The 17,476-nt window shown below is 44.9% G+C and overlaps 1 protein-coding gene across 8 annotated transcripts in view; it reads right to left on the minus strand.

Annotated features, from left to right (window-relative positions):
- Positions 1-17,476, minus strand: part of gdpd2 (glycerophosphodiester phosphodiesterase domain containing 2) — a 224,312-nt gene that overhangs the window by 53,524 nt on the left and 153,312 nt on the right. For 7 of the 8 annotated variants that reach the window (XM_068047952.1, XM_068047953.1, XM_068047956.1 and 4 more), the window contains 5 exons: positions 12,215-12,274; positions 9,620-9,718; positions 2,702-2,795; positions 1,248-1,328; positions 396-541 (listed from right to left, as the gene is read on the minus strand). In XM_068047952.1, coding sequence (XP_067904053.1) covers positions 396-541; positions 1,248-1,328; positions 2,702-2,795; positions 9,620-9,718; positions 12,215-12,274 — 480 coding nt within the window. The remainder of the gene's footprint in view (positions 1-395; positions 542-1,247; positions 1,329-2,701; positions 2,796-9,619; positions 9,719-12,214; positions 12,275-17,476) is intronic. The other variant, XM_068047954.1, reaches the window with a different exon arrangement.

Genomic DNA, 17,476 nt, shown 5'->3' on the forward strand with positions numbered 1-17,476 from the left:
GAACAACTTGTCCATCAAGCTGCATTATGCTTTGAGTCCGAACGCCTTAATGATGAGGCAGAGTGGCAGTAGAGAAGGAAAGAAAAGGAAGCAAAGCCTGCACTCCAGAAGCCACTATCTCGTGGGATGTCCTGCTTTATGTGCCCAGAGATCTGCGGGTCGAGAATCAGCCTGTTTGGACACATGAAGACCCGTGGCAGAAACTGGTGACCTTGAGTAGACGTCATCTTCAAATTGAGGGACAGCTAATGACAATGAATGAGACAGACCAAAACTGTGGTTGTTGGGTTAGGAGGTGCATACTTCTATAGTGTAACTCTGTAAAGTTTGTAAAGATTGGCTCCAGTTCTATCCTTCACCAACTGGCAACCTGGAATAGAACAGCAGATACTCACCATGGGTGCTCCACGGTGCCCCATCATAGCTGGTCGTGGCGCCAGATTTTCCCTTTCAATAATACAAGGAGAGGAGATTGCAAGAGGAATGAAATAAAGAATTATCACCACTCCGAGATAGAATATGGGCATAATCATCTGGAAAACTGAAAACAAAAGTTTAAATTGGTGATATAGCCCCCATTCTAGAAATTCTGGCACTGTCACTGTATCCATTTCAGCAAACTGACAATCTGGCCCCAGTATTTATGGGGAAGTAGAGGCACTGGTGGTGGGGGGGGGTGGGGGGATTTAGCGAATCAGAGGTATGGATTTCCCAGAGGTCCTACCAAATTTAAGACCAGGACCTGATTAACATTTTTGAACTGCATTTCCTGGCCATGGACAGCCAGATTGAAAGCCTAACTGGCTGGCTGTCAAGTGGGTGGGCTTTCAGCACCGCTATAGCTGAGGAGTGGAGAGGAAAAAGGGAGGAAAAGATCATGGTTGAGGTGGATATTGGGGGAAGAGGGGAGGCGTGGAGATAACATGCATCAGGATGGACATTTCGGGGGGGAGCAGAGAAACCCTTTGAGATCGCGGGTAAGGATTGAGATCAGAGGCAGAGAGATCATGGATTTTTGTGGATATCGGGGGGAGGTGGGGGTGGGTGCCATTGAGATCATGGGTTGGGATGGACATGGTGGGTGGAGAAATTGTGGGTCACAGTAAATATCAGGAGGGGCCCGGAGAGATCAGTCGGAGGTGTGAGTTGCTGGGGGTGGTGGTCCAATCGACAGGTGAAGGAGGTTTGCTTGGGAGGGGCAGGGGCAAACACACCTGGTCCACAAGCAGTTCTGGAAAGGCACGTACCTGTTCGATCCAGCTGTTTTTTCATCTTTTCAGATGCCGGATTTCTTGATGCCTGGAAAAACTGGCCATTCAGCACTAAACCTGAAACACAGATAAAATCTTAGGCATGCAGCCTCATTAAAATTCTCCCAGTCCGCCTCCATTACAATCGGAAGTTGGGAGTCAGGTCTCCCATTTTTAAATTTTTAACCCACCCACCCTGGGGTTTCAAATTACCCCTTCTAACTCAAATCGTTATTGCTAGGCCTTGTCTCTGTTATTTGCTTTACTGGACTTTAGCATCATAAGAACATAAGAATTAGGAGCAGGAGTTGAGCATACAGTCTATCAAAGCTGCTGTGCCATTCAATAAGATCATGGCCGGACATCTAGATCAACTCCACTTTTCCGCCCTATCCCCATTTTGCTTGATTTCCTTAGTACCCAAAGATCTATCAATCTCAGTCTTGAATACATTCACCACTGACCATCCACAGACCCTTGTGGTACAGAATTCCAAAGAAACCCTCACAGTGAAGACATTTCTCCTCATCTCAGTCCTACATCCACTGATTCCCCATGAGAAATATTGTAACTTCATCCATACAGAACTTTGGAATCGTCAGGATAATTTTCCGACTTTGTGTTGTCGGCAGAAAGCTTCACCCACCAGGACCGCAAATGGAATATTCTGGCATGTGCAGTACACAATTTTCCAATTACTAATTAATTTAAAAGGGGAGTAGTGGTCCTGAGTTAGACAGTAAAAGGCTCAGGCCCAACTCCAGTGAATGGTGACTAGAATATTATCTCTAAATGCTGTGTTGATACCCAGTGAGGTAATTGTGTATGGACAGGGTGACCAAGGGTTCAGCGGTGGTAGTCCCACCTCTGAATCACAAGGGTTAGATTTGAATGCCACTCCAGAAAACTCCGTGAGTGGAAACCGCATTGCCATTAAATACTTTGTTGAGGTCCAGAGGGATTACTTGTATCCAGTAAGTGTGAATGGCTCCTCTCCCCTCCCAGTGCCTCCTCCCTTAAGGTTACATCGGGCTTTGCTGCCTTGGTTGTAACCCAAATAGGAAAAGGTACTTCAAAAATAAAAACCATGAGGAAGACATTAAAACACACATCAACTACTCATCCACTGTAGGCTCAAGAACCTCATGTCTGACTTGAATTAGGACCTGCTCAATGGAAAAACATAACTGCCAGATAAATTTAAATAGTTGAAAAATCACATGCAGCATGGACCTGAATTTTTGATATGCACTTCTAAAATGGCAAGACTCCCTGCCAGGAGTGCAAAGTTGGAAAATACCCATCACAGGAAATTTGGCAATGTATCTTCATCTAATATGGGACCTTTCGATTGTAACTTCTCATTTTAGAACCTTGACTCAAATACAGCTACTCACAGTCTTTTTACAGTGTCTGTTTGTCCCATTCTACTGTGTATATCTGTTACTCACTTCTTTTCTTTGATTGGAAAAATTGATCAATGACGAACCAAGCCACACTCGTCATAGTGATAACTACACCAATGTGGAGGAATGGAGCTGTTACCTGCATAAATAGAATACACCTTTAAATTCCAAAAATAAGAACTTAACTCAAAGCAAAAGCCAGTGAACTGGGTCTTCAGTTTTACAAACAGAGCAGTAATGGTAACATCTATCTGTAAACTTAGGTTACATATAGTTATGCTGAAATTAAAACTTGGAAGCTGTCTATGATGTCCTTGGGACTCAAATGAAGTTTAGCGGAGTTTAATATAAGGTATAAGGAAGAGACAGAGAGACAAAGACTACAGCAGATGAACATAAAGGCTTCTTCATTTATTATTCTGTCTTAGTTTCACTTTCTCTTTGCTAGCATGTTTGTTCGACAGCAGCCTCTAGAGTATACAATGCACAATACAATTGCAATTTCAAAGCACTACTCAGTCCATTCATCCCAAAAAGTAGTATATGTTTATGTATATTCTCCACACATAGCAGTCTTAATCCTATGTCCCCGTCCTGTTCCTATATCTCTTTATCACTCTTTCCTTCAAACAGCTATCAAAAATTCTGTAATGTTGACATGGGGTCTGCTTCAATCACAAATTCTGTTACAGCATTCCCCACCCTGATCTTGTGGGATTCCCTATAAATTAACAAATAGTTGAATCAAATATTTAGAAAAGATACGGGTATATGGGGCACAGATAGGCACTTCTGTGGACGTGAAAGAGACTCCAGGATGGTATGTTGCCTCCCTGGTGCCAGGGTCAAGGATGTCTCTGAACGGACAGGGAGCATTCTGAAGGGGGAGGGTGACCAGCCAGAGGTCGTGGTACACATTGGTACTAACGACATAGGCAGGAAGAGTGATGAAGTCCTGCAGGGGGAGTTCAGGGAGTTAGGTAGAAAGTTAAAAGACAGGACCTCTAGGGTTGTAATCTCGGGATTACTCCCTGTGCCACCTGCCAGTGAGGCTAGAAATAGGAAGATAGTGCAGCTAAACATGTGGCTGAACAGCTGGTGTAGGAGGGAGGGTCTCAGATATCTGGATCATTGGGATCTCTTCCGGGACAGGTGGGACCTGTACAAGAAGGACGGGTTGCATCTAAACTAGAGGGGCACAATGATCCTGGCTGTGAAGTTTGCTAGTGTCACTCGGGAGGGTTTAAACTAGTGTGGCAGGGGGTGGAAACCAGGGCAGTAGGACAGCAGGTGAAATAACTGAGGGGGAACTAGTAAATAAGGCCAGTAAGACGAAGAGGAAGAGCAGGCAGGGAGATGTTGCGGAGCACAGCGGGACTGGTGGTCTGAAGTGCATTTGTTTCAATGCGAGAAGTATAACAGGTAAGGCAGATGAACTTAGAGCTTGGATTAGTACTTGGAACTATGATGTTGTTGCTATTACAGAGACTTGGTTAAGGGAAGACAGGATTAGCAGCTAAATGTTCCAGGATTTAGAAGCTTCAGGCGGGATAGAGGGGGATGTAAAAGGGGTGGGGGGAGTTGCATTACTGGTTAAGGAGAATATCACAGCTGTACTGCGGGAGGACACCTTGGAGGGGGTCATGCAACGAGGCAATATGGGTAGAGCGCAGGAATAGGAAGGGTGCAGTCACGATGTTGGGGGTTTACTACAGGCCTCCCAACAGTCAGCAGGAGGTAGAGGAGCAGGTATGTAGACAGATTTTAGAAAGATGTAAAAGCAACAGGGTTGTAGTGGTGGGTGATTTTAACTTCCCCTATATTGACTGGGACTCACTTAGTGCTAGGGGCTTGGATGGGGCAGAATTTGTAAGGAGCATCCAGGAGGGCTTCTTGAAACAATATGTAGATAGTCCAACTAGGGAAGGGGCCGTACTGGACCTGGTATTGGGGAATGAGCCCGGCCAGGTGGTCGAAGTTTCAGTAGGGGAGCATTTTGGGAACAGTGACCATAATTCCGTAAGTTTTAAGGTATTTGTGGATAAAGATAAGACTAGTCCTCGGGTGAAGGTGCTAAATTGGGGGAAGGCTAAGTATAACAATATTAGGCAGGAACTGAAGAATTTAGATTGGGGGCAGCTGTTTGAGGGTAAATCAACATCTGACATGTGGGAGTCTTTCAAACGTCAGTTGATTACAATCCAGGACCGGCATGTTCCTGTGAGGAAGAAGGATAAGTTTAGCAAGTTTCGGGAACCTTGGATAATGAGGGATATTGTGAACCTAGTCAAAAAGAAAAAGGAAGCGTGCGTAAGGGCTAGAAGGCTGGGAATAGATGAAGCCCTTGAGGAATATAAAGAAAGTAGGAAGGAACTTAGGCAAGGAGTCAGGAGGACTAAAAGGGGTCATGAAAAGTCATTGGCAAACAGGATTAAGGAGAATCCCAAGGCTTTTTATACGTATATAAAGAGCAAGAGGGTAGCCAGGGAAAGGGTTGGTCCACTGAAGGACAGAGGAGGGAATCTATGCGTGGAGCCAGAAGAAATGGGCGAGGTACTAAATGAATACTTTGCATCAGTATTCACCAAAGAGAAGGACTTGGTGGATGATGAGTCTAGGGAAGGGAGTGTAGATAGTCTGGGTCAGGTCGTTATCAAAAAGGAGGATGTGTTGGGCGTCTTGCAAAGTATTAAGGCAGATAAGTCCCCAGAGTCTGATGGGATCTACCCCAGAATACTGAGGGAGACAAGGGAGGAAATTGCTGGGGCCTTGACAGAAATCTTTGTATCCTCATTGGCTACAGGTGAGGTCCCAGAGGACTGGAGAATAGCCAATGTTGTTCCTTTGTTTAAGAAGGGTAGCAAGGATAATCCAGGAAATTATAGGCCGGTGAGCCTTACGTCAGTGGTAGGGAAATTATTAGAGAGGATTCTTTGGGACAGGATTTACTCCCATTTGGAAACAAATGAACTTATTAGCGAGAGGCAGCATGGTTTTGTGAAGGGGAGGTCGTGTCTCACCAACTTGATTGAGTTTTTTGAGGAAGTGACGAAGATGATTGATGAAGGAAGGGCAGTGGATGTTGTCTACATGGACTTCAGTAAAGCCTTTGACAAGGTCCCTCATGGCAGACTGGTCCCAAAGGTGAAGTCACATGGGATCAGAGGGGAGCTGGCAAGATGGATACAGAACTGGCTCGGTCATAGAAGACAGAGGGTAGCAGTGGAAGGGTGCTTTTCTGAATGGAGGGCTGTGACCAGTGGTGTTCCGCCGGGATCAGTGCTGGGACCTTTGCTGTTTGTAGTATATATAAATGATTTGGAGGAAAATGTAGCTGGTCTGATTAGTAAGTTTGTGGACGACACAGAGGTTGGTGGAGTTGCGGATAGTGATGCGGATTGTCAGAGGATACAGCAGGATATAGATCGGTTGGAGACTTGGGCAGAGAAATGGCAGATGGAGTTTAATCCGGACAAATGTGAAGTAATGCATTTTGGAAGGTCTAATGCAGGTGGGAAGTAAATGGCAGAACCTTTAGGAGTATTGACAGGCAGAGAGATCTGGGCATACAGGTCCACAGGTCACTGAAAGTGGCAACACAGGTGGATAAGGTAGTCAAGAAGGCATACGGCATGCTTGCCTTCATCGGTTGGGGCATAGAGTATAAAAATTGGCAAGTCATGCTGCAGCTATATAGAACCTTAGTTAGACCACACTTGGAATATTGAGTGCAATTCTGGTCGCCACACTACCAGAAGGTTGTGGAGGCTTTGGAGAGGGTACAGAAGAGGTTTACCAGGATGTTGCCTGGTCTGGAGGGTATTAGCTATGAGGAGAGGTTGGATAAACTCGGATTGTTTTCACTGGAACGACGGAGGTGGAGGGGTGACATGATAGAGGTTTACAAAGTTATGAGTGGCATGGACAGAGTGGATAGTCAGAAGCTTTTCCCCAGGGTGGAAGAGTCAGTTGCTAGGGGAGATAGGTTTAAGGTGTGAGGTGCAAAGTTTAGAGGGGATGTGTGAGGCAAGTTCTTTACACAGAGGGTGGTGAGTGCCTGGAACTTGCTGCCGGGGGAGGTGGTGGAAGCAGGTACGATAGCGACGTTTAAGAGGAATCTTGACAAATACATGAATAGGATGGGAATAGAGGGATACGGTTTCCGGAAGTGCAGAAGGTTTTAGTTTAGGCAGGCATCAAGATCGGCGCAGGCTTGGAGGGCCGAATGGCCTGTTCCTGTGCTGTACTGTTCTTTGTTCTTTGCTCTTATTCATTGATGCCATTCTTTCAATGGGCAAGTGTGCTTGAAGGGAGCATGGTTTAGCATAATGGGCGATATGATGTTGTGGCTGTATCTCTGACCCATGCTTTTTTGAAGTGCTGGAAGTGCAGTGAATTTACCTCAAAGTTTATCAAACAACAACAATTTTCATTCATATAGTGCCTCTAATGTAGAAAAGCAGCCTCAGGTGCTGCCCGAAAATGTAATTAAAACAAAATGGGCAAAGAGCCAAAGAAGGAGATATTGGGAAGTATTAATAAAAGCTTGGTCAAAAAGGTGGATTCTAAGAAGGGCCTAAAACAGGTGAGAGGGCAGAAATTCCTCTGATAGTGCTTGAGCATGAAGTATTATCACGGCAGAATGTACAGAGGGAAATCGAATGGGGAGGATCGCACAGCGCTAATGGAGCATAGCTGATTTCTCATTGGACAGAATATAAAAAACAGCAAAGAATGACAAAAAGATTAATAAGGAGGGAAAAATTAGAGCATGAGAGAAAGCTAGCTAGAAATATAAAAACAGATAGTAAGAGTTTCTAGAGATATTTAAAAGAGTTGTCAAAATGAGCATTGGTCCTATAGAAAGTGAGTCTGGGGAATTAATAATGGAATATAAGGAGATGTCTTGCTGTAAATGAAGAAATGGTTTGCTGGTATTAGGAAGAAGGCAATGGTAAGTATTCTCGTCACTCTTGTGCGTATTTCTTCTTCATCAAGTATGGCACAAACCTAAGTTAGGAGTGTTGCACATGCTGCTTGGTATCATTCTTGCTGCAAAGCCCACCCCACAGGTTGCCATGCACCAGCTCAAATCAATTTTGTCTTTTGCACAGTCTATTTCATTATGCCAAAGTTGGATGACACACTTTTCTTGCAGGTGAGATTGCAGCCAATGAATAGCTAATAAAAGTTCAGGCTGCACTACTCCTGCTAGAGTGGAGTCACCAGCAAGAATGCAGTGGTTAGTACTTTTCTTTCAAGTTCCATTCCCCCAATCTTTCTTGTCATTCCAAAAACTAGGACTCGAATGCTTATTGCATTATGAAGGCATCCTGTATCATTCCTGGATAATGGCCTACGATGTGCAAAATGATGTTTAGATGTGGTCAGAGACTACGTGAGCATTAATTGAGTATCAATCCTTCCATTTCATGTTGGCCATGGGGTTGACACTTTACCCTTGAAGCATCCCTACCATCCTGTGAAAGTTCTGCCCCCAGTCCAACTGATACCTCTATTTCACAGGGAAATTGTTGAATACGTCATTTCTTGCTTGATGAAATATGTGCAATACACACTATCTAGTGTGGCAGATGTCCTCTTAGATAGCTTGAATAGATCCGGTAGCATGAAAGTTTCATGCTGTAGAAACCTTCATTTCTACAGGAAGAACCATCCCTGATCTAGATGTTATTTACAAGCCATCCTTAAACAGATGGCACGATTCTATCACATCCTGTCTTGTGAAGCTGAAATAGTAATGAATGGTTGCTTGACATACTGAGATATCTGTGGAGAGGTTTATAAATGGGAGTCCTGAGGTGGAGAAAGGTGTATCATAATGCCTAAGGTGTCACTACACCTGTAAATGGCAGATCCACATGATCTCTTACTTATCTCAATCTTGCAGAGCATTCAGAAATGGTGTGATGAAATTAAAGCAGCAATCAGGAATACTGAAAGAATGTTTTACTTGGAAAATATGAGTGCAAAAATGGGGGACTAACAAAATCAATTAATGTATGGAACAAAATACAGCAAGAGATAATTGAAAACTGAAAAAACCCACTATACAACAGAAAAGACCACCCCCTTTTGAGAAGTATATTGGAGCAGTCCAGGTTCTTGAATTCATCAGGCAGCCAGCTTTTTTGAGCAAAGCTTGCTCAATGGGTGGAGGTTGGCCCAATGACCTGAATTTAGAAGTGGGACATTTTAACAGGGTACTTAAACGTTGAAATAAGGCCACACGTGCTGTTAAGTAAAAAATGGTTTTATTCCATTTCAGCATAAGACACCCCCCCCCCCAACGGGCGGCACAGTGGCGCAGTGGTTAGCACCGCAGCCTCACAGCTCCAGGGACCCGGGTTCAATTCTGGGTACTGCCTGTGTGGAGTTTGCAAGTTCTCCCTGTGTCTGCGTGGGTTTTCTCCGGGTGCTCCGGTTTCCTCCCACAAGCCAAAAGACTTGCAGGTTGATAGGTAAATTGGCCATTATAAAATTGTCACTGGTATAGGTAGGTGGTAGGGAAATATAGGGACAGATGGGGATGATTGGTAGGAATATGGGATGAGCATAGGGTTAGTATAAATGGGTGGTTGATGGTCGGCACAGACTCGGTGGGCCGAAGGGCCTGTTTCAGTGCTGTATCTCTAATCTAATCTAATCTAATCAACTCCCTTCCAATCAGTTGTATGCCCAATTTTAGTCCCAAACCAACTTCCACTTGGCCCTATGTTGCCAGTGGGACACTGCAAAATCAGGGCTTAAGGTGTGAGAGCTCATGAGATGTATGTTATAACCTCTGTTCAATTCTCCTGGTGTGATTGAGGAAATTTCTGTTTAAAAATCTGACAGGGCTCTACTACTGCAGGCTTTATAGGAAGAAATGAAAATAGTGTTGTAAACTGCTTTAAAAAGTTTATAATTATCCAGGTCAGTTACATCACAGAGTAAACTTACTTGCAGTGACAGGCTTATGGTGTCCCATTCTTCCTTCCACTTTATTCTAATGACTATCATCAAAATTAGGATCAGCAGGACAGATATCAGAATGGCAACCTTGAGAGAATGAGAAATGATACACCAAATGACAGTATGACACTTAAAAAGAAAGCTGTTGCAGAATTATTGCAGGATTTCATGTTGTGCTACAGGACAAAGTCAGCAACTGCAGGTACAGGCAACACCTGGAGACCTGCAGTCTCAAGGCATTGTGTCTAGGATCACATTCCTTTGGTGTAAAACAAACTTAAGACATTAAATAGCACTCAGGCCACAAAGGAGATCATTTAAAAAACAGAAAATACAAATGCTTGACTTTCTTTAGGAAACTTTCCTAATCGTCTGCAACTTTTCACTGCCGAAGTATTCATACTGCTCTTCTCCAAAATTGATCTAGCTGTTCTCTTTTGCTCCGGTATGAATCCTACCTGGTTTTCTTTTACCCATTTTCTGCATTGTTTTTTCTTCCCTCTGGTAAGGTCCTGTCCAATTCCCTCTCAGCCCTTTCCTTAAGAAATGCTACCCATTCCCCTATCTCCCCTCCCCAGATGTTAGCTTGGTCTGTCTCCTCTCATCTCCCGGGTCTGACACTACGGGCTGGATTTTGTTTTCCCCCAGGCATCGGGTTCTGAGGTGGGGGGGGTCTGAAGGTGGCTCCAGTGGAGGCCCGCCATGGACCTCAATGCCGGGAGGGCCCGGCCTGATCCTTCTGGCAGTGGCAAGGCTCCGTGGCGGCCCCCCTGCCGCTGGGCGATGGGACTACACTTTAAATATGCAAATGATTAAAATTAATAAATTAACATAGACCTGTGATCTTGAGGGCCCGCCGCAATCTTCGGTGCCTTCAGATCCCTGTCCGGGGAAACGTGTGCCACACTGGTGGGGAGGAGGGAGGAGGTATATCTGTCAATGTGGGAGGTGGGGAGACGGGGTCAAATAAATGTAATGGGTGTCGGGAATGATGGGAAGGATTGAACCTTAAACTTTGTGCAGTTTGGGGGAGAAAGGTCAGATGTAAAAGGTAAGTGTTTTTTGGGAGGGAAGGGCAACTAGATAAGGCTCCTCCAGCTGTGCATATATACTTTTTAGTAAAGTTCTTATAAAACCCCACGTATTCTTTGGATGTTACTTGTATTCCTGTGAGTCTTACAATAGCTCACATACCAAAGGAACAAGTAATATTACAAGCATTATGCGCCCGTTTCTCCTGCAAGGACAAAAAAGAGAAACATAAGGCACTGCTGTCCTCTATGGCCAATGCCAGCTGCTCCAATTCTTTAGAAGTTACATGTATCAGTGCTGGCAGGTCCTCAGCAGTACTATGGCTCTGAGCCATTCTGAGGGGTCAGTAAGCGGCCTGTGAACACATCTTTCCCATATGCAGGAGCAGCATGCGCCCTGAGGATCCTCAGCTTGTGTGTCTGCTGGAAGGTGAATACCCAGAGACCTGATTTGAGGGTTGGGGTTAACACTCAACTTGCCAGGGTGTATCAGGCCATTGAAACTTTTCCTAAACTGGATCCAGATTCTTCTGACCACACTTCTGCCACTGACTATGGCAGTGATGCCCAGCCATGCCTGCTTGGTCTGGGAGGCATCCTCCTTCATACTTCCTTCCTCTCCCTCACGGCCTCCAACATGACCTCCAGGTTCACGTCTGAAAATCGAGGGGCTGCCTTGCTCGAGGATCCAGGCCTCTTTCTTTGCTGAGACATTCTGCACAATCAAAGGTGCTGAGATCTGTCAATCTGCAGTATCAGTACTCAAACGGCAGACACAGTAATGGCTGCCATGGTCAGTTTAAATCGGGCCTGTAGTTGAGTTGGCCTGCCTCCATTCCTGCCCCCGTGGCTGCTAATTGGCCGCCAAACCCATCTCCATATCAGTTAAGGGGTCATCGCTGTGAAACTCGGGGCCGATTACTGTTTCCCCTGTGGGCAGGTTCGGGACCCAGTAGTGGTCCCGACTTTCGTTTCCCACCTCCGCTGCGAAAATCCAGCCCTTTATCTCCCTCCAAATGATTCACATAATGCTAACACTCTATAATTTCTCCCTCAATTTACATTGGCAGTCTTCTCCCCATTTCCCTCCTAGTTCATACCATTGTTCTATTTCCTCCCTGCCCGCACTGCTACTGACAGTCGTATTTTTCTTTTCCTCAGCTCATCTTGGCACTCTCTCCTCTACCCTCCCTCAATGCTACTCCTAACTGCTCCATCGGTTCTGCTCTGTGCTCCACTACCACCATCAGCACCACTCCTGGTTCTCCTTCATCCCTGAGCACTGCTCCTGTTTCCTACCTGTTTTTGCTGCTGTTCCTGGGAATTAAATGCCACTGCGTACTGGTAAGAAATCCTCGATCTTTCAAAATTATTGAGAATTTGTGAGCATAGCATATAGTGTTCAGTTCCTTAAAGAGATAGTTGCAATTGAGAACCAGAAGTGGCGATGCTGCAGGAGCCAGAAATGGTGCTGAATTTTGTCCATGAATACCAAGCCAAAATGCTAACTTTTTGCATGAAAAGCAAACAGTCAGCATATATGTAATATTACCTTGTTAATCCAGTGTAAGTAAAGCGGTATTCTCAGAGCAAAGTGACATAATGCAAGTATCTGAAACAACAAAAGCAGTACAGCAATATCTTACTGAGAAATCAGCCTGCAACTATCTGATTCAATGCGACAATGAACAGGAAGGTCACCAATCAAAATCACCAATGAAATACAAGGACAATTACTGATGAGCAGTTTTTAACATTGGTTTCAGTTGCATGACATTAAGATGGCATTTTTTCTTCGGAGTGTATTATCTATATCCCGCTTTTCACAGTGTGTTTACTTCCTGTTGTTTATCAATGCGCCCACTTTAAAATTCTCTGTTGGAAGATTTTTCCTTGTCTATCCCATTGTTCCCCAGCATATGCTCCCATTTTGGATTTTCTGCATCCAACTGTTCCCACTTCTGTGTTCTACTGATCCCCACTGATTATCCTCTACATCTGGAGAAAAAATGCAAACGTACCCTAATTGGAGAGACAATATAACACAAAGGGTACAATTCTAAAGGGGGTGCCAGAGCAGAGGGACCGAGGTGTGTTTGTACATAAATCATTGAAGGTGGCAAGACAGGTTGAGAGAGCGGTTGATAAAGCGTACAGTATCCTGGGCTTTATTAATAGGGGATTAGAGTACAAGAGCAAGGAAGTTATGTTGAACTTGTATAAGACACTAGTTTGGCCTCAGCTGGAGTATTGCATCCAGTTCTAGGCACCGTGCTTTAGGAAAGACGTGAGGGCATTGGAGAGAGTACAGAAAAGATTGATGAGAATGCTCCCAGGGATGAGGAATTTCAGTTATAAAGATAGAATGGAGAAGTTAGGACCGTTTTCCTTGAACAGAAGGCTGGGAGGTGATTTGATAGAGGTATTCAAAATCATGAGGCGTCTGGACAGAGTAGATAGAGAGAAACTGTTCCCACTCGTGAAAGGATTGAGAACGAGAGGGCACATATTTAAAGTATTTGGTAAGAGAAGCAAAAGTGACATGAGGAAATACTTTTTCACGCAGCAAGTGGTTAAGGTCTGGAATGCGCTGTCTGAGAACGTGGTGGAGGCAGATTCAATTGAAGCATTCAAAAGGGAATTATATAGTTATATGAAAAGGAAGAATGTGCAGGGTTATGGGGCGGAGGCGGGGGAATGGAACTGAGGGAATTGCTCTTTCAGACAGCCAGTATGGACACGATGGGCTGAATGGCCTCCTTCTGCACTGTAACGATTCTGTGATTCTTGTGGTAAACTTCCGTTCAGGAGTGGAGAGCAGTCGGACCTGTGTGGAAACACCGAGAACCGGGAGCGGATAAATGCAGCTCGAGGCTCGGGGCCTTCACTTACCTTCAGGAGCGGAGAGCAGTCGGACGTCTTCCGGCGCGCCGGAGTTTTGAAAAAAAAAGCCAACAGTGACGTCATAGGAAAGCTGGAAGGTGATTGTTTGGTGAGTCACTGCTGTTAGGGAATAGCTCTAAATAGCTGGGTAAATATCTAAGGTAAGAAAGGTTTACAGTTTATTTCATATATAGTAAGTCGTTTTTTTTTAGGGAGTTCTGTAGTAAAAGGACCAGGGAAGAAGGGCCTTAGAGTAACTGATATTATTTGACATGAAGATCTTCCAAAAGGTTAATTTAAAGGGTTAAGTCATGGCAGGAGAGCTCAAAGCCGTGGTGTGCTCCTCGTGCTCCATGTCCGAAGCCGGAACATTTCCAGTGCCTGGGACCGGCATGTGTGCAGGAAGTATCTCCAGCTGCAGCTCCTGGAAGCCCGGGTTTCGGAGCTGGAACGGCAGCTGGGGACACTGTGGTGCATCCACGAGGCAGAGAGTATTGTGAATAGCACATTTAGAGAGGTGGTCACACCACAGGCTCAGACTCCACAAGCAGAAAGGGAATGGGTGACCACCAGGCAGAGCAAGAGGACTAGGCAGGCAGTTCAGGAATCTCCTGTGGCTATTCCCCTGCAAAACAGATATACTGCTTTGGATACTGTTGGGGGAAATGGCCTCTCAGGGGAAAGCAGCAACAGCCCAATTCGTTGCACCACGGTTGACTCTGCTGCACAGGGGAGGAGGAAAAAGTGTAGGAATACAATAGTTATAGGGGATTCAGTTGTAAGGGGAATAGATAGGCGTTTCTGTGGCCTCAAAAGAGACTCCAGGATGGTATGTTGCCTCCCTGGTGTTAGGGTCAAGGATGTCTCAGAGCGGTTACAGGACATTCTGAAGGGGGAGGGTGAACAGCCAGTGGTCGTGGTACACATTGGTACAAACAACATAGGTAAAAAAAAGGATGAGGTCCTCAAAGCAGAATATAGGGAGCTAGGAAGTAAGTTGAAAAGTACGACCTCAAAGGTAGTGATCACAGGATTACTACCAGTGCCACGTGCTAGTCAGAGTAGAAATAGCAGGATATATCGGATGAATACGTCGCTGAAGAGATGGTGTGAGGGGGAGGGTTTTAGATTCCTGGGACATTGGGACCGGTTCTGGGGGAGGTGGGACGAGTACAAACTGGACGGGTTATGCCTGGGCAGGACCGGGACTGATGTCCTAGGGGGAGTATTTGCTAGAGTGGTTGGGGAGGGTTTAAACTAAAATGGCAGGGGGGTGGGAACCTTTGCAAGGAGTCAGAGGAGGGGGGATCAAAGACAAGAACAAAAGACAGTAAGAGGAATAAGAAAAGTGATAGGCAGAGAAATCAAGGGCCAGAATCAAACAGGGCCACAGTGAAAAATAGTGGGAAGGGGACAAGTAATGTTAAAAAGACAAGCCTTAAGGCTTTGTGCCTTAACACGCGGAACATTCGCAATAAAGTGGATGAATTAATCACGGAAATAGATGTAAACGGGTAGATATAGTTGGGATTATGCAGACGTAGCTGCAAGGTGACCAGGGATGGGAAATGAACATCCAAGGGTATTCAGTATTTAGGAAGGACAGACAAAAAGCAAAAGGTGGTGGAGTTGCATTGCTGGTTAAAGAGGAAAGTAATGCAATAGTGAGGAAGGATATTAGCTCTGACGATGTGGAATCTGTATGGGTAGAGCTGAGAAACACTAAGGGGCAAAAAATGTTAATGGGGGTTGTATATAGACCCCCAAACTGTAGTGGTGATGTTGGGAATGGCATTAAACAGGAAATTAGAGATGCATGCGATAAAGGAACATCTGTAATTATGGGTGACTTTAATCTGCATATAGATTGAGTAAATCAAATTAGTCACAATACCGTAGAGGAGAACTTCTTGGAGTGTATACGGGATGGTTTTCTGGACCAATACGTCGAGGAACCAACTAGAGAACAGGCCATCCTAGACTGGGTATTGTGTGATGAGAGAGGAATAACTGACAATCTAGTGGTGCGAGACCCCTTGGGGATGAGCAACCATAATATGATCGAATTCTTCATCAAGATGGAGAGTGACGTAGTTGATTCTGAGACTAGGGTCCAGAATCTTAGTAAAGGAAACTACGAAGGTATGAGGTGTGAGTTGGCTATGTCGGGTTGGGAAATGTTACTTAAAGGGATGATGGTGGATAGGCAATAGCATAGAGCGCATGGATGAACTGCAACAATTATTTATCCCTGTCTGGCGCAAAAGTAAAACGGGAAAGGTAGCCAAACCATGGCTTACAAGGGAAATTAGAGATAGCATTAGATCCAAGGAAGGGGCATATAAATATGCCATAAAAAACAACAGACCTGCAGATTGGGAGCAGTTTAGAATTCAGCAAAGGAGGACCAAGGGATTGATTAAGAAGGGGAAAATAGAGTACGAGAGCAAGCTTGCGGGGAACATAAAAACTGACTGTATAAGTTTCTATAGGTATGTGAAGAGAAAAAGATTGGTGAAGACAAATGTAGGTCCCTTACAGTCAGAAACAGGGGAATTTATTATGGGGAACAAAGAAATGGCTGACCAACTAAATGCATACTTTGGTTCTGCCTTAACAAAGGAGGACACAAATATCATACCAGAAATGTTGGGGAACACAGGGCTTAGTGAGAGAGAGGAACTGAAGGAAATCAGTATTAGTAGAGAAATGGTGTTGGGGAAATTGATGGGATTGAAGGCCGATAAATCCCCATGGCCTGATGGTATGCATGCCAGAGTACTTAAGGAAGTGGCCCTAGAATTAGTGGATGTATTGGTGGTCATCTTCCAAGATTCTATAGACTCTGGAACAGTTCCTACAGATTGCAGAGTAGCTAATTTAACCCCACTATTTAAAAAGGGAGGTAGAGAAAAAGCAGGGAATTATAGACCAGTCAGCCTGACGTCGGTAGTGGGCAAAATTCTCAAGTCCATTATCAAAGATTTTATAGCAGAGCACTGGGAGAACAGTGGTAGAATTGGGCAGAGTCAGCATGGATTTGCAAAAGGGAAATCATGCTTGGCAAATCTACTAGAATTCTTCGAGGATGTAATTCGTAGAGTTGATGAGGGGGAGCCAGTGGATGTGGATTATTTGGACTTTCAGAAGGCTTTCGACAAAGTCCCACGTAAGAGATTAGCATGTAAAATTAAAGCTCATGCGATTGGGGGTAGTGGGGATAGAAAATTGGTTGGCAGACAGGAAACAAAGAGTAGGGATAAATGGGTCTTTTTCCGAATGGCAGGCAGTGACTAGTGGGGTACTGCAGGGATCGGTGCTAGGACCCCAGCTAGTCACAATATATATCAATGATTTAGATGAGAGAACTAAATGTAATATCTCCAAATTTGCAGATGACACAAAATTGGGTGGGAGGGTGAGTTGTGAGGAGGATGCAGAGGGGGTTCAGGGTGATTTGGACAAGTTGAGTGAGTGGGCTAATGCATGGCAGATGCAGTATAATGTGGATAAACGTGAGGTTATCCACTTTGGTAGCAAAAACAGGAAGGCAGATTATTATCTGAATGGCTATAAACTGAGGGAGGAGAATATGCAGCGAGACCTGGGTGTTCTCGTACACCAGTCGCTGAAGGTAAGCATGCAGGTGCAACAGCCGGTAAAAAAGGCAAATGGTATGTTGGCCTTCATAGCGAGAGAATTCGAGTACAGGAGCAGGGATGTCTTGCTGCAATTATATAGGGCCTTGGTGAGGCCACACCTGCAATATTGTGTGCAGTTTTGGTCTCCTTATCTGAGGAAGGATGTTCTTGCTATAGAGGGAGTGCAGCGAAGGTTTACCAGACTGATTCCTGGGATGGCGGGACTGACGTATGAGGAGAGATTGAGTTGGTTAGGATTATATTCGCTGGAGTTCAGAAGAGTGAGGGAG

The sequence above is a fragment of the Heterodontus francisci genome, chromosome 15, assembly GCF_036365525.1.
Source record: "Heterodontus francisci isolate sHetFra1 chromosome 15, sHetFra1.hap1, whole genome shotgun sequence".
Lineage (NCBI taxonomy): Eukaryota > Metazoa > Chordata > Chondrichthyes > Heterodontiformes > Heterodontidae > Heterodontus > Heterodontus francisci.